This window comes from Pelobates fuscus, chromosome 8, assembly GCF_036172605.1.
Source record: "Pelobates fuscus isolate aPelFus1 chromosome 8, aPelFus1.pri, whole genome shotgun sequence".
NCBI classification, from domain to species: domain Eukaryota; kingdom Metazoa; phylum Chordata; class Amphibia; order Anura; family Pelobatidae; genus Pelobates; species Pelobates fuscus.
In genome coordinates, this window is record NC_086324.1 from 148850397 (window position 1) to 148868772 (window position 18376).

The following is an 18376-nucleotide window of genomic DNA, read 5'->3' on the forward strand; positions in this document are numbered from 1 at the left end:
TTACAAAAGTATTTTTTGGGAAAAATTTGAATTTCATTACAAAAAAAATGAAATTTTTTAAAATCTTAGTAATTTTTCAGAAAATAAGGAAAGGGAACAGAAAAGATAAAAAGATAGTAAATCACAAGTCCACACAGTGGCACACGTTACAAATTGACAGTCTTTGTTTACGAGGATTTATTACATTTCCTTGCTAAACAATATGATAAGATCACTTATTGACAATACAATGTTGTAACAATTAAAGGCTTGTAGTCCCACCTATTCCAAAGCCCCACACACGGTCTTCATGTGAAAATACAACCAGTAAGGAAATCGATTGTTGTGAAGTTTCGTTCGTAAATACTTTGACGATCAATAGATGTAATTATCATTGGTATTGTAGTAATGGGAGATTTCTACGCACTAGCTATACATTGCTATACTGGGAAACCTGGAGTAAAATTTTCAGCATTCTCAAAGGTGATCAGTGGTAAAACAAAGTAGAAAATAAGTGCGGGGCAAGAGAAAGGGTGGTTCCAATTACTTTGCAATTCCAGAACCATTGGATTCATGACTAGATCCACCATATGATTATCACAGTTCCCTCCGACAGCAAAGCAAAGATGCATTGGGGAAAATTTGTGTAGCCTAGTTGGAACCATAAACCATTCATATAACATTTTTCTGTGTTGTTTGAAATGCTTAATCGGATTAAACCATTGTGGAAGAGATTCTCCCAATTTAATACATTATCTGCTTGATAATTCGGACACCTGCGATCAACAAGAATTACTGGTTCCTCTTTACGGCAAGTTTTATGATCTGTTCATGTACACATCATATTATATACATGTACATCCATGGTAACGCTACTCCCATAGTCTTTCAGAAAATCTTTACAAGACTTCTGAAAATCTGTCAATATTGGTTTTATTCTTGGTTTGCATAAGCTGAGAAACTGTTTGTTTTACACTGACCCAAACAGAACTGTTACAATCATTATTTGCTATATTCGACGCAATGTTTGGCAAGTGTCTTTCAGAAAGAGCCCATTTCATACGTTTAATCAGTATATTTTTCCCCACTTACACTGTATCCTGAAAGATGTTGATAAATGTGTGTGTTCTGTATTAGAATGCAGCACGTCCAATAGAAAACAAGACAAGCAAAGTAACCTTGTCCTATTGGATGAAAGTTTTAATAGTTTACAAGATTTATCTTTTTACACCATGTGGCTTTACTTCTGGCTGGATTCAGATTTGGATGTGGAGGCTCTAAGTGAAGACAGTCTACGTCTCTTGGCAATCTGCTCCTGGCGTTTCTCCTTAGCTTCCTTTGTTCTTTTAGCCAAGAGTTTGGCATAGTCAGATGCTTCCTCCTTGTTCTTCTGTGTACGCTGCTTCTTCAGAGCAATGCGTCTGCGCTTGTGCTGCAGCACTCTAGGGGTTACAAGACGCTGGATCTTGGGGGCCTTGGTCCTGGGCTTCTTCCCATCCTTTTTCAGTGGTTTTCTAACCACATACTGACGAACATCATCTTCTTTTGAGAGATTGAAGAGCTTGCGGATCCTGCTGGCCCTTTTGGGACCTAGACGACGGGGAACTGTTTTGTCTGTAAGGCCAGGGATGTCTTTCTCACCTTTTCTGACAATAACCAAGTTCAACACACTCAAGTTTGCATCAACAATGCAGCCATGCACTGGATGAAAGTTTTATCATTATATCTAACTCACCTAACATGAGCTAGGTATCAAAAAGACTGTAGTGAGGCCTAACACGAAACAACTCTCCACAGTGCAAATACAAGGACTTTAACTCCCAGAGCAGAAAAGGTGCCATGCTGATGAGACTCACAAGGTTGAAACTGCAGTTACGGCTGGCTTCTGGCCACTGATGCTTTTTTGTGTATTCACCTAACAGGAGATATAGAAAACTGGCAAGACATTCTGTTACATAGTGTAAAACATAGGGATGGAATGGGGGGCACAATTATACGTGCCAAAATATGTCTTAATGTATAATTTAATTTTCCTGTTCTTTTGTTTGGTTTACAAATGTGTGGCTTCCAATAAGAAAAAAGTGCAGAATTTCGTTCTAAACAAAATTTCTATTACTCGATCATCAGACTGACAGGTTTTCTATGACAGGTTAGCAGCTTTCTTGTTCTTTTTGTTTAGTTTATTGCGGTATGGTCGCCTTGTGGGGACTTTGCATGATTTGCAAAGACCCCCAGCAGGACATAGCCGATGGGGGGTTTGGTGGCATCTTCTTTCGCCCAGTCCTCTTCTGTGCGCCAGGAGCCGACGTCACAGCTGTACTCTCACTCATTCCCAAGAGTTCAGCAATGAGGTTTATGGAGAATCCCGTGAGAACCCCCTTAGAGAGAACCAATTCCATTCAGCCATCACTGGTGACTGCTGGGGTATTGACACTTCTAGAAGGCGGTAACTCTGCCCAGTGTCTATAACGGTCAGGTGTAGGAAAAATACTTGTGGATACAGACATGGAGACACTGGGAGACATGGGGACACTGAGACATTTGGGGACACTAGGAGAAATAGGGTCACAGACACTAGGGACACAGACATGGGGACACAAACATTTGGGGAAACTAAGCTACAAGGGACACAGAGACGTGGGAACACAGACACAGGGAGACTAGGGGACACAGACCCTAGCTGGGAAGCATGGGGACACAGACACTTGGGGACACTGGGAGACATGGGGGCACTTGTGGACATACATGGGGACACAGACATGAGGACACTGGCTGGGAGACATGGGGACACGGACATTTGGGGACACTGGGCGCCATGGGGACACTGAGAAACATGGGGACACGGACACAGAGACTAGTGGACACAGACACTAGGGACACTGGCTGGGAGGCATGGGGATACTGGGGGACATGGAGAGACTGTGTCCCTGGTGTCTTCGTGTCCCCATGTTTCCAAGTGTCCCTACGTCTTCCTGCTGCCTTTCCCCCCCACCCTTCACATACCTGAGCTGTAGGCGGTCTCTACAGGCTGGGTGCTGCTGTGTGGACTCTCTGTGCTGTGTAGTTGCTACCCAACGGAGCAGTGAGTAGAGAGAGGCAGGGAGATGCTGTAATTTCTTATCCATGCCTCTCTCCATACACAGTGACCTCTACTGGCCGGTGCTGGTATTGCAGAGTAATCTCCATTTATACAGAGAAAAAATATTTGTATTGCAGGTATTACTGCAATACCGTCACGGCCAGGCAGCCTCAAATACCAGCTGTGCCTCAAAATACCAATCAGGTGGCAAACCTAAGAGTAGTGTGTAAAAAGAAAAATGGGCCTATTCCATGGGCTTGGGCCTGGAGCTGCAGCTCCATCAGCCCCAATATTAATCCTGCCCTGACCCTTGTAGTATCTGACAGCATGCTGTTTAAATAAAACTTTATTCTGTGCGGTGGCATTAGATTTTTTTAAATATGGAACCCACGTGCTGTCTGATGCCCTACGTTATATATGGAGTAACCTGATGTCTCTGTTTTAAAGACAGAGGATATCCCTGTTGTTGGGCACTGCCTCTAATCTGGAGGGAAAAATAAAAATGTATTAATAACATACCTGTAACTGGTTTTGCGCATGTTTGAGCAGTTTTCTGGATAAATTAACATTATTATTGTTATTATTCAGTGTGAGGACTGAAAAATGTAGCATTCAAACCTCTGCATTCCACAGGCAGGTACTTTAAAATAAAGTCACTAAAACATAAAGCAGAATTTTCCAGTGTCCAATAATGAAACAATGCAAAATATCCTTTTACATACATTTTATAAATTTTTTCAGATGTGTTTATATCACTGAATGAAAACAACAGCATAAGATAGGGGATACAAATGCTAAAACAGTGCACAATTTTACAGGTAATCTATTATCTAAATGGTGTTTAAAGGAACACTCCAAGAACCATAACCACCACTGCCCTGGCACTGTCCCAGTAAAACCTGTCTGTTTTAGAGGTTCTGATGCTTCAGGTCCTGCTTCCAGATTCTTCTTAAAGGAGAATCCTTTTCGCTCCATTGACCTTAGCAGGGCCATTCACATTAGCTGTGAGCGCTCTTGGCCACAAAGTGCGGCCCGATACCAGCTGTGCTTGGGCTGCAAAGAGACATCTGACTTCTCTTGCAGGAGAGGACAGTAAATGTTGTGTCCCTCCTGGTAAGCTGTGAGACATTGCCAGGGCACTCATAGTACCATAAACACTACAGCGAGCATCTTGCTTGGAGTGTTCATTTAATGGCTGAATTACTGAAAACTAATAAAACATGGTGTTTACAGTATTCTACCAGAATTCCAACTGACGCCCCTTTTAAGATCTCATTATGCAGCATCAAATGATATGTTTTGAGGAAAATTCACTTTAACAAAACGACCAGAGGTTATAATAGGAACCAGTTATTTCTTCATTCTATACATCTTCTATCAACTCATCAAGTATAATCCTTTGATGTGCACTGTGTCAAACCGTCAGTTAGATGGTAGATTCCCTTAAATGCAATCTCACTCTCCATTACCAGACCTGGCAACTTCTGATAACATCTCTCAGTGCTTTAATACTGTCCACGCTTTTATCCTTTAATGCCATGGATAGAAGGACTGGTTTGTTCTTTGATTCTTGCGACACAAAAGTTACCAAGTTTTTTGCAAAAACGTGGATTAGAGGCTGTGGAGGAAAACAAAACCTTGATTAATCTGGAGGTAAATGGAAACATTTTCTTTGATATTCCGTAAACTTGTGGCTGGGCAATTTCTTCCATCAAAACAACTTGGGCTGCCAACTACCAAATACCCAGGCAATACCTATGACAAATATACATAGATCCAGAACAAGCAGTAATCAATAAAAAAAAAAAAAAAAAATACCCCTTATTTTTTATAAATTATAAAGAGTTTGGTATTTAAGAAAAAAATAATGGACTCCAGAAATGGGAATAAATAGGTAAAAGGGATACATACCGTACTTTTAACGTGTCCTTTAATGCACAGTTTAGTGGAACTACCCCTAACTCATGCTCTCAGCCAATGTGCTAAGCTTTGCTTGCAGGGCTTAGTGCAAAGGAGCTAACGAAAGTTATATCTATATTGAGGTACTTTGACAAAGTGGGTGGCTTAACACTGTACAGTGTTATGAAACCTTTTTAATTGATGACTTAAAGGAACAATACAGCCCCCATTGTCCCAATTAATAAATGTGCTGATTTCAGGAGAAATCAGCACGTTTACGAATTAATTTGACAACACCCTCTTAGCAGTTGAGCTGACAACCAAGACAGCTACCTGATTCACACTGCTTGAATGAACGTTTACAAGGAGGTGGGAGCTTCCATAGGTGGGCATTAGTCTAATACAGGGATAGGCAACCTTCAACCCTCCAGATGCTGATGCTTTGCCAGCATTATGGCGGTAAGAGCATTATGGGAAATGTAGTCCATAATGTCTGGGGTGCAGAAGGTTGCGTACCCCAATTTAATTCTTCACTATGAGAAACAAACATTCTATTGCGAGTCTGCAGCATTTAAGGCAATGGTAGCCCAATGTATATGTGAAATAAAATGCCTTGTGATGTAACACCATAGAATTTTAGAAAATACTGACCTCATCTTTTCCTAAAAGCACTTTTGTAGTTAGTGATGGTGTACCGAGATCACCTGACATGGCATTAGGCGAGACAGACACCAGAGTTCCCATTTTTCCATACTGTGTCACCACAACTAAAATGTGATCACTGAATGCAGAGCAAACAACTTGAGTGGCAACACCGTTAACCATTTCCTCCGCTTTTTTGGAAACCACTGCAGGCTTCCCATCCATTTCTGATGTACGTACCCTGATTTGTAGAAAAATAAATATAAAATAAAATGATTATTTTTAAAACAAAAATTACAATTAAAACAAAAATATAAGCAGCTATGAACACACTGGCATGTATGCAAATTTACTTAATTATAAGTTGCCATTTATTTGCACCACAGGGGTTACTGTATGGCAGGTGATAGATATCAGAGACAAGGCTGCCAGTCACCATATTTTCCACCCCAAAATAAGGAAATAAACCACACATATTTATCAGTGGTATGACACAAAAACTCACCTAATGTATCTACCCGTGTAAGTCATATAACAACATTTCATAACCTGCAGCATCGGGGTGTTTAGGAGAACGGACTTTAAAAACTTTAACCCCCCCGGGGGCGGGGCCGGACCGCCGAGCTGGACGGTCGCAGGCAGACGGAGCTCCTGCTGACTTATGATCAAAATGCCGAAATACCTCAAATTTAAGCCCAGAACTGACCGACCACTATAGTGCCCTAGGCAGAGGGCCTGCTGGAGCCAGGGAGAGGCTGGCTTCCCAAGCTACAGTCCCCTGGAGGAGAGGTCTGCGATACCCGGCCTTCTCCCGCGGTGAGTGGAGCGGACGGCCGACGCACCACTATCCTGCCACACAGCACCCAGCCTGGGGCTCGAATCTGAGTGGACCCGGCCCTGTTCCCCCCCCTATGGACCGGGGGGGGTGATCCCGGTCCCCGCCCGGGGGCATAGCAGCTCAAGCACACGGGTGCCAGAAATGCACTTGAGGGCCCGACCGCATCGCTCAAGATGGCGACTGCCACGTGCACGGCAGGTAACGCACAAGCATGGGCTCAAGAAACCTGAGCAGACGGCAGCCCCACTCTCTCGCAGCTCGCCAAGCGACCTCCCACCTGCCAGAGCAACACACTAACGGAAAAACAGACGGCAGCGGAGGATTACCGGACATGGAGCGGCAGAGACACCAACCTGCAGAGACTCAGCTGTGTGCTTGCGACGCTGCCGCCAACCGAAGGGAGCCACGCATCGGAACAGGCAACCCACAATGCCGACCTCGGAGATTGCTCCTCTCGACGTCTAACAGAGGCAAGATTCCGCGTCACATCTGAAGAGGTACCGCAGCCTACAGGGATACTACTACCACGACGGGCTGAAGTCCGCATGGGCTAACCATAGATCTACTGCCACCCTGGAAGCACCGGACCCATTATGCCAGCGATCCCTGAAGCACTTGTTGCTATACGAACTTTTGAACGGACTGGGTGATTTTCTGTTATACTATGTCTATACACAATAACACACACCATGACCATTGCAGAACCATCACTCAGCCTGCACTCATGCCTAGCTTACAACAAACATGATTTAGGCCATAATGTCTGTAATTAAACGCTGCCTGTAATTAAAACATGTACCCTGCCTCCCCGGGTGCGACATTTAGAAGCAATCCTGAACAAGCAATATTTGTCTTAGCAAACTAACTAAATAACGAGGTATATCTTTTTGTCAGCACGCAACCTTAACATAAAATTGTGCAAGTCAAACGTATACCCCAATGTAATTATTGTATGATTAACGCGAGGAATGCCTTTGGGGTACCCCGGGTTACGCTGTAACGTTTTATGCACTGCAAAAATAAAAATTTACAAAAAAAAAAAAAAAAAAAACTTTAACCCCTTAAGGACCGGCCTGTTTTTGCGATGTTTGTACGGGACCAGAGCAGTTTTAACACTTTTGTGGTGTTTGTGTTTAGCTGTAATTTTCCGCTCTCTCATTTACGGTTCCCATACAAGTTATATATTGTTTTTTTCACGACGAGAAGGGCTTTCTTTACATACCATTATTTGTATTATGTCATATATTGTATTCAAAAAAAATAAAAAAATATGGTGAAAAATGTAAAAAAAAAACATGTTTTTGGACTTTTACTTGAAAAATCTTTTACTTATCTACAAAAGCTAATGAAAAAAACTACTAAATTGATTCAAAATTTTGTCCCGAGTTTAAAAACACCCAGTGTTTACATGCTTTATTGCTTTTTTTTGCAAGTTATAGGCCTATAAATACAAGTAGGAAATTGCTGTTTCAATATATATATATTTTAAATGTATCAATAGTGACATTGTAACACCGTTATCTGTCATAAATGCCCGAAACACACCTAACATGTACATATTTTTTTAAAGTAGACAACCCAGGGTATTCAAAATGGGGTATGTCCAGTCTTTTTTAGTAGCCACCTAGTCACAAACACTGGCCAAAGTTAGCATTTATATTTGTTTGTGTGTTAAAAATGCAAAAAACGCTAACTTTGGCCAGTGTTTGTGACTAGGTGGCTACTAAAAAAGGCTGAACATACCCCATTTGCAATACCTTGGGTTGTCTTCTTTTGCAAATGGTATGCCATCATGGGGCTAATTCTCATTCCTTGGCTACCATACGCTCTCAAAGGCAACCTAACCAATCTGACAAATTTCAATAAAAAAAAAAAAAGTAAAATCAAGCCTTATATTTGACCCTGTAACTTTCACAAACACTATAAAACATCTACATGTGGGGTACTGTTATACTCAGGAGACTTCGCTGAACACAAATATGAGTGTATCAGAACAGTAAAATATATCACAGCAATAATATCCTCAGTGAAAGAGCTGTTTGTGTGTGAAAAATGCAAAAAACTTCACTTTCACTGACAATATCATCGCTGTGATATGTTTTACTGTTTTGAAACACTAATATTTGTGTTCAGCGAAGTCTCCCGAGTAAAACAGTACCCCCATGTACAGGATTTAGGGTGTCATAGAAAGTTACAGGGTTAAACACAGTGCTAGCAAATTAAATTATCTGGACTTTCGGCCTGGGTTGGCAGGCAGGTCCCTCGAATTGCAATCATTAAAATTACTTAATTAGGTAAAAATATTACATAAATATGCACGTATAATTTTAATATATATGCATATTTATATATTTGACGTCTACGTGTATATTTATGAAATTATTTATGTAATTATGTATGTGGACATATGTATATTTCGTATTATTTTTATTTATTTATTTATACATAGATATATATATCATTACATTCTAAGTGTATTTTGATATAAATATATATATATCAATATATAAAATTGCATATATATATATAATTTTTTTTAATTATTAAAAATTATTTTTATTTTTTGTTATTTATTTTTATTAACATATTATTTGTATTTTATAATAATATATATATACCATATATAGTTATTATATATATTGTATATATTCGTGTGTAATTTAAATATAAGTGTATTTTTATATTAATATACGTATATATAAATAAAAAAATACACTTAGTATGACATTATATATATGATATATATACATATATTATATATAGGTATATATAGATATAATACATGTATATATATATATATATATATATATATATATATATATATATATACACATATTATATTTTTTTTACACTGATTGTTTTTTTTTTTAACTTTATTTTATGATTTTACACTTGCAGGGAGACTGCCTGTCAGCACAGACAGTCCCCCTGCAGGCAGATACACAGACACCTATTGCGGTCATGTGATCGAGTGATCACATGGCCGTGGGGTCCTGATCTGCCGAGGGGGCACTGCCCGGGCAGACAGGCAGTCCCCCTGGACCGGGAGGAGAGCTGATCGCCGCCGTGGGACCGACGGCGATCAGGTAAGTTGCCCAAAACCGTTATGACGGTTCAGGACCGTCAGCGGTCCAAGCGCACGTTTTACAGCTGACGGTCCTGAACCGTCAGCGGTCCTTAAAGGGTTAAAGGACCACTATAGTGCCAGGAAAAACATACTCGTTTTCCAGGCACTATAGTGCCCTGAGGGTGCCCCCACTCTCAGGGTCCCACTCCCGTGGCGCTGAAGTTGGAGGAAGGGGTTAATCCCTTACCTTTTTTCCAGCGCCGTGCTCCCTAGGCGTTGGGACTCTCCTCCCTTTTCTGACGACCCTGGCTAAATGCACATGCGCGGCAAGAGCTGCGCGCGCAGCCAGTCCATAGGAAAGCATTATCAATGCTTTCCTATGGACGCTGGCGTCATCTCACTGTGAAAATCACAGTGAGAAGCGCCTCTAGTGTCTGTCATTAACCCTAAAGTGAACATAGCAGTTTACAGCAAAAAGGGTTAAACCTAGCTGGACCTGGCGCCCAGACCACTTCATTAAGCTGAAGTGGTCTGGGTGCCTATAGTGGTCCTTTAACCCCTTAAGGACACATGACATGTGTGACATGTCATGATTCCCTTTTATTCCAGAAGTTTGGTCCTTAAGGGGTTAATTGACAGAGACACAATCAGCAACATAATCTGCAAGCCATTATGAAATAATAAAATAACCCATTGTACAGCGCTACGGAATTTTGCTGGCGCTATATAAATTGCTAGAAACACCCTCACAGTTCATGTACAGGGCAGGGGTGCTGAATCAAATCACTGTTGCCACAGAGTTAAATGTCCCTAAATCATTGGTACCCAAAAAGATAAATCCCTAGACATTTTAAAACTACAACTTCCATGATGCTTTGGCATTTTAAAGGAATACACAGCCTAATGGGAGTTGCAGTTCTACAAAACATCTGGAGATCTACCTTTTGGGCACCTCTGCTTTAAATGATACAGCACTGTGACTATTCCATCATTATTTACCAATGTGCTGCAGGGGCTTTAATTTAGGGAAAATAGCACATTTTTAAAAAATGTAAATAATATATTGAGTAGGTGTAAATCCTAACCCCAGTGAGTGACCAGTGACCCACCTTCCCTGGCACTCAGGTAGTTAATTCAATAACAGGCAGCCCTTTACAGTAAACACAGCCACGTGGGTGTGACTAGGCCCAAAGCCTGCCCTATCGTACCCAGAGCTGGCCAAGCACTAGGGAAGTGCAGGGGTAGACTAGACGGGGCTCGGTGACCCGGCGGCCATATCAATGAAAGGTTAGCTCCCTCCTGACCTGTCAGCTCGCACTGAGAGCACTGGTAAGGCACAAACTAGCAGGCTCCACGGCAATGGCGGAAGAAAGCACAGAACTACAATTCCCGGGAACACTTGCGAGACGTTTTGCGCTCAACTTTATTGACAACTTTCAAAGACAACAACAAAACTAAAAAAACTTCAGCTGAGCTTGTGGGAGATAGATAAACTATGGATATAAATGTGTTGCTCTCCAGCTGAATATTCATGGTGTTTTGAACATTCTTTAGTCTTTTTTTATAACTGCAGGTTCAGGCATAAAGAGGAAGCAGTGGCTATATATCTGCTTTTTGCTCTGAGTGTGATGGGAGTAATGGGGGTTCAATTGCTTCACTGCATATAATGGCTTCTTGGTTTTATATCATCTTGGCTATGCAGCAAGAAACACAACACCAGCACCATAAGGCAGCAATACCACTGTTGTTTTGATTGTTATTAAGACTGACCTGTTATAATTGTTAATTATTTCTGCTGTATCTCCTATAGCTGTATCTCCTATAGCTATATCAGCTGGCCATTAGAACTTATTATGTCAATCTAGTGCTTTCACCATCATTTTCTTTGCTGGCTAAGTAATATGGGAGTCACAATCCGTAGCTGCGTGGATAATGCACCGGTTTCCTATCCTTGCTTCTATTCTGCAGTCTTCAGTCCACACACAGGGCCAGTGGATTTCTTTTTTTGGCTACACAGTTGAAGATGTATTTTGCCCCCCACTGACACTTTTTTCCCCTTAACTGGGCATCTCTAACACAGACATCATGAGTGCAGACCTCCCAATAGTCCAAATTTCAGGACAGTCCCTATTTAAGGAGGGCATTGCCGTCCCAGACTTTGTTAACTGGTGTCCTGGTTTTGGGGACACCAGGGAACTGTTTTCAGAAAGCGGAGCCCAAGTGCATCGTTGGACACGCTCACGCTATGCTCATGGCACTAGGACAAAGCAGAGAGCTGAAACACACACACAATATTTTATTGTTTTGGGGCTTTTTGAAGAGATCCACCCAACCTCCCTTCCTTTGCATGGGAGAGCCGGAGTGGACCACCTCCCAGGGGTTAGTGGAGCTGCTAGGATCAGCTTGCAGAGCTTCCTTGCGCTCCCATTATTGATGCCAGGACCGGAGTGGCATTACATCTCATCAGATGTAGCTCTCTAAATGCAAATACAGATTACTCCTATAGGAACACTATAGCATTAGGAATACAAAGCTGTATTCTTAACACTATAGTGTCCCGCTGCCCCTGTGCCTCCCCCCGCCTCCTGGTACCCAAAGGGTTAGAAACTACTGATACCGGAGAAACTGACGGAAGCCAAGCACAGAGAGATGGACACAGGTTTCTTCAGGAAGGAAGAGATTCTTTATTGGATCACCGATCGGGACTCAGAGGGACTAGCGTCACCAAAATACAGCAAAGTCTGAGTACTGAATACATAGAGTACATTCCTTATATAGCACTGTAGCTCCTCCCACAATTAACTACACCCACACATACCCTTAACCTATTTAATAAATAGAGTCTAAACTCATCCATCCGGTCTAACCACGTGGCTCATCTGATACAAAGGAGAGGGACGCGTAATTCCAGTTCTTACATTCCTGCACCTGGTCAGTACAGTGATAACAGTATCTTAGCTACGTGTACTACAAACACATATACATACATATGCCTTGTGGCAATCTTAGCCTGCTAAACTTGTATTTTACTGGAATTACATCACATTCCCCCCTTTGATGCCTCTGATATTTCACAATTACTTGAGGCATCACTTAACCTTGGTTTGCATATACCTCAGGTTACCATGAACCAGACCAGACTTATCTTATGATGTGAATCTTTTAACACTCATCTTCCTGCATTGGTTCTCCTTGATCTAGAGCCTTATACTTATATATCGCCATTATCTGTGCAGCAGCCTTCCTCTCTGCTATACTTCCTATCAGGCTTTGCACAGACCTAACTACTAAGGGTATAAGACACGGTAGGAGTAGACACAACAGTAAAATCAGTAGGACTCCACCTACCACTGCCTTAAGCCCTCCAAACCACTCATACCAGCTACCAAACCAACTACTTGGATTGTACCCTTTCCATACCTGAGTAGGCACATGCACTAGTTTAACCATATGGCTAGTAAGCTCAGCTATTGCTTGCCCTTCGTCATCTATTTGAAGACAGCAATTGCTCAGGTTAAACTTCCCACATACACCTCCCTCTACTGCCAAAAGGTAATCCAAGGCTAATCTATTTTGGTACACTGCTGTCCTCATCCTGGTATTATGCTTCGCTAGAAGATTGAGTGCTTGTGAGGTCTCATTAGTAATAATCTCAACCACCGCCTGTAATCTTATAATACGGTTGAGCATATAAATAGGGGTTCTATAACCAAAAGTACCATCCTCAGCCCACGTGGCTGGCCCATAATAATCTATGATACGCTGGGGAGGCCATTCATTATCTTCCCAGGTGCCTATCTCTAAGGGTCCCCTTTTCTTCCTATGATTCACATCATACACTTTAACACCTAAAGTCTCACCTGTTTCAATCGGTAACAAGAAGAAGGATGGTTTGAGCATACCCAACACACATGCCCCTTCCCAGTCCTGTGGCAACTCCGAATAGGCTTTCTTACCACAGATCCAGTACAAATTTGCTGGGGCTCTCCAGGTAGATGTGATGGATAAATCAAACCACACATCCTTTAAACTGGCATATCTAGCAAACGGGTTAGATGGTTCTGAGACATTTGAAGCCGACCACCAAGTTGTATTTTTAGTATCATCATCATAAGCTTTTTGCCCTAGACAAGTTAATTCTCCTACAGAAGTATTATACATTATTCCTTTCCTTGCTATGCAAACATAACCTATGATGGAGGTCTTTAATCTCCACTCAGATTTACCTCTAACACTCAAATGATAATCGGCTTGTGTAGATATTAGTTGGTCAACTGCCTCAGAACCGGACATTACCTCCTTTGCTTCCCAAGGCCATTGGTCTCCCATGTTAGTACCTCCACACACATAGCAGTTGGTAACATTAAGACTACCGGCAATACTTTCAGCTAGGTCAATGAACAGGTTTTTAGCGTTATGGGGGATCTTATTATCTATACTCATCTCTTCATAAAAGGAATGGTATACTTGATGAGTCTGGGAGGATACCGTATCAGTCTCTATTCCTATAAACAATAATGTCCCAGGATCTAAACCCGTCCCGTATATCTGAAACCCAAATAAATTTCCATACTTATCTAGGAACTTGTCTGGGTTATTAATAAGTATATGGACTGGGTTGCATTCCATAGACTTACAATATGGGCTAGTCGGCAACTTAGTCACTATCATGTCTTTATCTACTGTCTGTCCCCAAGTCGCCCACCCCACACAAGACCAATATGGACAGAAGTTATAGTCTTTATTTGGGCATCTAGGACTCACATATTTATTTTTGCTACTGGGACAAATGTATTTATCGTTAGACCCATACGTCCTCTCCCATCTAAGATCCCCACATACATTCCACGGCTTTCTACCACTCGATATCGCTTTACACGCATCAAATAGCAGAACACCCGAAGAATGTACGGATTCTAACACCGTCTTATTAATTAGGGTCCCCTGAGGATCTCCATTCCTGAGAGTCAACCAAATTGTACGAGGCTGATACTCCGGACTGAAGCACCTAGGTTCTCCTACTCCTAAATGGCACACACTATAATCTATATTTAAGTATCTACATCTCGATACATCTCCTTTACACTCGTATTGTGAATGCCAGATTAGGGTTTGGGAAATATGGTTACCTGTTCTCGTAGTCTTAATGCATACCTCACAGCTAGGAGTGTCGGTACCTCTACCTTCCTGAATATAAAAACACATGTAAATAAACACAATCAAAAGCACATCTTTCGCCGTCATCCTCAGTCTTCGTCCGTGCGATGGAACCTCAGCTTCCAGGATGTGAGGGCTGCAGGGAATGGAGTTCTGCTCGTCTTCACAGGTGTCCCTTCGAGACTTTCCTGGCTTATACACTATGTGATGGTAAGCGGACAGGCTTTATTATGGCCTTCTCACTCACACCTGTAACAATAAAATTTGTAATCCACAATAATTCCTCGTTACTCCGACTGAGTAGTGCGTTTCAACCGGATCTTGCAGGGATTCTCTGGATCTGCTGTAACTTGCCAAGAATCGACTGCTGCTGGTTTAACCCTGGAGTGATGTATCCACGGAGTTACTTCGGCTACTTTTATCGCTGTAGGGGTAGACAAAAGAACAACATAAGGACCTCTCCACTTGGGCCCTAACGGTACATTATTCCACTCTTTAATCCACACTTGGTCTCCTGGATGATAACTATGAACAGGGGGATAAATATTCACAGGTAATCTATCTTGTACCCATTTCTGTACCTCCTCCATAGTCTTACCCAACTCTACAACCTGCTGCCGGGTAATTCCTTCTCCCAACTGACTCAAGTCCCCCCTTAAGTTACCAAGTACGGGAGGTGGTCGCCCATACATGATTTCAAAAGGAGAGAGGCCCATCCTTCTGGTAGGGGTACTGCGGATTCGCAATAAAGCTATGGGTAAGAGAACGTTCCACTTAAGTTGGGTTTCCTGACACATTTTAGCCAACTGGTTCTTTATAGTTCTATTCATTCTCTCTACCTTACCAGAACTCTGGGGTCTATATGCAGTATGAAGCCTCCACTTTATACCAAGCATATGAGTCAGTTGTTGTAGGCACTGATGAACAAAAGCTGGACCATTGTCCGATCCTATAGAACAGGGTAGTCCATATCGGGGTATTATTTCTCGTAGCAGGAATCTCACAACTTCTCCTGCTTTCTCTGTACGAGTAGGACATGCTTCTACCCAGCCTGAATAGGTGCACACAATTACCAGCAGGTAACGATGTCCACCCGATTTAGGCATTACTGTAAAGTCTATTTGTAGATCGGACATGGGGAGTCCCCCCATAAACTGGACTCCTGGTGGCTTTACTGGTCCTTGTCTTGCATTATTCTTAGCACACGTTACACATCTGCGTACAATGGCCTGAGTCAAGTTGGACAATCTTGGTATGTAGAAATGTTTCCTGAGAGATTCTTCAGTACTGTCTCTCCCAGAATGTGTCCCGTTGTGATAATTTTGGACAATTTCTACCGCTAGCGATGCTGGTATAACTATTCTTCCATCTTCTAGCTGATACCACTTGTTCTCCAGATACTTTCCCGGTTCAGTCTTTAACCACTCCTCTTCTTGAGCTGTATAAACTGGAGTCCATTGAGACAGTGGGGTTGGTATTAGAGCAGCTATATGCCCCACATACTCCTGTCTTCCTGATTCAGCAGCACGCTTAGCTGCACTATCTGCCATTCGATTTCCCTTGGTTACATCACCATCTCCTCTCAGATGCGCTCGACAATGTATGATACCGACTTCTTTCGGCTCCCACACTGCTTCCAATAGTTGTAGGATTTCAGCTGCGTACTTGATTTCTTTGCCTTCTGAATTCAGTAGTCCTCTTTCTTTATACAAAGCTCCGTGGGCATGAGTGGTTAAGAACGCATACTTAGAGTCCGTATAGATATTCACTCTTAAACCTTCAGCCAATTGTAACGCTCGTGTTAGTGCTATTAATTCTGCCTTTTGTGCTGATGTTCCTTTCGCCAGTGGCCGAGCTTCTATCACCTTGTCTATTGTTGTCACTGCATATCCTGCATAGCGGATCCCTTCTTTCACATAACTACTGCCGTCGGTATAATATTGAACATCGGGGTTCTGGATGGGAAAATCACGAAGATCTGGTCTACTTGAGAATACTTCATCCATTACTTCCAAACAATCATGTTGACTTTCAGTAGGTTGTGGCAAAAGGGTAGCTGGATTTAAGGTGTTTACAGTCTCTAAATGCACTCTTGGGTTTTCACACAACATTGCTTGATACTTGGTCATACGGCTGTTACTAAACCAATGATTTCCTTTGTAATCAAACAACGTCTGTACTGCATGTGGGACTCGTACATAAAGTTCTTGACCCAGAGTGAGTTTATCGGCTTCAGCTACTAGCAGGGCGGCTGCAGCTACGGCTCTTAGACAAGGTGGAAGTCCGCTGGCCACTGCATCCAGTTGCTTAGACATGTAGGCAACAGGTCTTTGCCATGATCCCAAGTACTGTGTCAATACTCCCACAGCCATTCTTCTTTGCTCGTGTACATATAAGTAGAATGGTCGTGTGTGATCAGGTAGACCTAATGCTGGGGCACTCATCAAAGCCTTCTTCACATCTTCAAATGCCGTTTGCTGTTCTTGGGTCCATAAGAAGGGGTCGTGCTCTGTACCTTTGATGGCTGCGTACAGAGGTTTTGCCAGTATCGCATAGCTGGGAATCCATATCCTACAGAAGCCTGCTGCCCCCAAGAATTCTCGCACTTGTCTTCTATTCTTGGGTATTGGTATTTGGCAGACAGCTTCTTTTCTCTCTGGCCCCATAATCCTTTGACCTTCAGAGATATGGAATCCCAGATACTTGACAGTTGGCAAACACAACTGAGCCTTCTTCCTGGACACCTTGTATCCTGCCTTCCAGAGAATATGTAGTAGATCGTGCGTTGCTTGCTGACATTTTTCTTTTGTAACTGCTGCTATCAACAAGTCATCTACATATTGTAACAATACACATTCTCCTGGGATAGACTCGAAATCCAGTAGATCTTGACTTAGAGCTGAACCAAATAGGGTAGGTGAATTTTTAAACCCTTGGGGCAGTCTTGTCCAAGTCATTTGGCGTTTTGAGCCCGTTACAGCGTTCTCCCATTGGAAAGCGAAAATACATTGGCTTTCTGCGGCAATTCGGAGGCAAAAGAAGGCATCTTTGAGATCTAAGACTGTGAAGTAAGTAGCCCCGCCCGGAATTAAAGCAAGCAGGTTATATGGATTGGGTACGACTGGATGTATACTAACAACCGCATCATTGACTGCTCTTAAGTCCTGCACAGGTCGATACTCATCTGTACCGGGCTTTTGAACAGGCAGCAATGGGGTGTTCCAGGGGGAAGTACAGAATTTTAGGATACCATACCGTATGAACTTATCCAGATAGGATTGGATGTTCTTCTTAGCCTTCTGTGGGATGTGGTATTGTCTTAGGCTCACTGGATAAACCCCAAGTTTCAGTTCAATTTTTATTGGTGGAATATTGCGGGCCAGTCCTGGTGGGTTGTTCTCTGCCCAAACTCCTGGTATGTTAAACAATGTCTCATCACTCCTAGGGTTTTGGCTAGTCAACACTGTATAAAGTCGCCACTCTTCTTCCTTTGGTACGGATAAAGTCATAATACCTGAAGGTCCATTAAACTTTAAGGATGTTGTTCCATTTGGTAGGAACGTAATCTGCGCTTGTAGTTTTGATAGCATATCACGTCCCAGCAATTGGACTGGACATTCAGGCATATAAAGGAATTGGTGTTTTACTACGTGGCCTCCCAATGTACAGAGTCGACTTTTAAGAACCGGTCTTTCAGCACTTCTTCCAGTTTAAA

The 18376-nt window shown here is 42.3% G+C and overlaps 2 protein-coding genes across 3 annotated transcripts; both read right to left on the reverse strand.

The window, feature by feature from the left end:
• Positions 1–1177: 1177 nt before the first annotated feature.
• Positions 1178–4033, reverse strand: LOC134571320 (small ribosomal subunit protein eS6-like). The gene is made up of 2 exons (XM_063429494.1): positions 3958–4033; positions 1178–1680 (listed from the first exon to the last, which is right to left on the reverse strand). Exons 1-2 carry the CDS (start codon positions 4031–4033, stop codon positions 1220–1222), a joined length of 537 nt encoding a protein of 178 aa, XP_063285564.1. The 3' UTR covers positions 1178–1219.
• On the reverse strand, positions 3768–10891 carry PSMG3 (proteasome assembly chaperone 3). Of its 2 annotated transcripts, none has more exons than XM_063428921.1 (3): positions 10809–10891; positions 5609–5840; positions 3768–4676 (listed from the first exon to the last, which is right to left on the reverse strand). In XM_063428921.1, the coding sequence occupies exons 2-3, from the start codon at positions 5822–5824 to the stop codon at positions 4524–4526; spliced, it is 369 nt and encodes a 122-aa protein (XP_063284991.1). In that variant the 5' UTR covers positions 5825–5840; positions 10809–10891; the 3' UTR covers positions 3768–4523. The 2 variants fall into 2 exon arrangements, with proteins under 2 accessions (XP_063284991.1, XP_063284992.1); XM_063428922.1 differs by lacking the exon at positions 10809–10891 and adding an exon at positions 10713–10801.
• Positions 10892–18376: the final 7485 nt, after the last annotated feature.

Coding starts and splice junctions, on each gene's coding strand:
- LOC134571320 (XM_063429494.1), bottom strand. CDS start 4,033: ATGGAGCGAAAAGGATTCTCCTTTAAGAAGAATCTGGAAGCAGGACCT. Junction 1,681..3,957: donor AGAACCTCTAAAACAGACAG/GTTTTACTGGGA, acceptor ACTTTCATCCAG/TGCATGGCTGCATTGTTGAT.
- PSMG3 (XM_063428921.1), bottom strand. CDS start 5,824: ATGGATGGGAAGCCTGCAGTGGTTTCCAAAAAAGCGGAGGAAATGGTT. Junction 4,677..5,608: donor TGCTTTTAGGAAAAGATGAG/GTCAGTATTTTC, acceptor TTTCCTCCACAG/CCTCTAATCCACGTTTTTGC.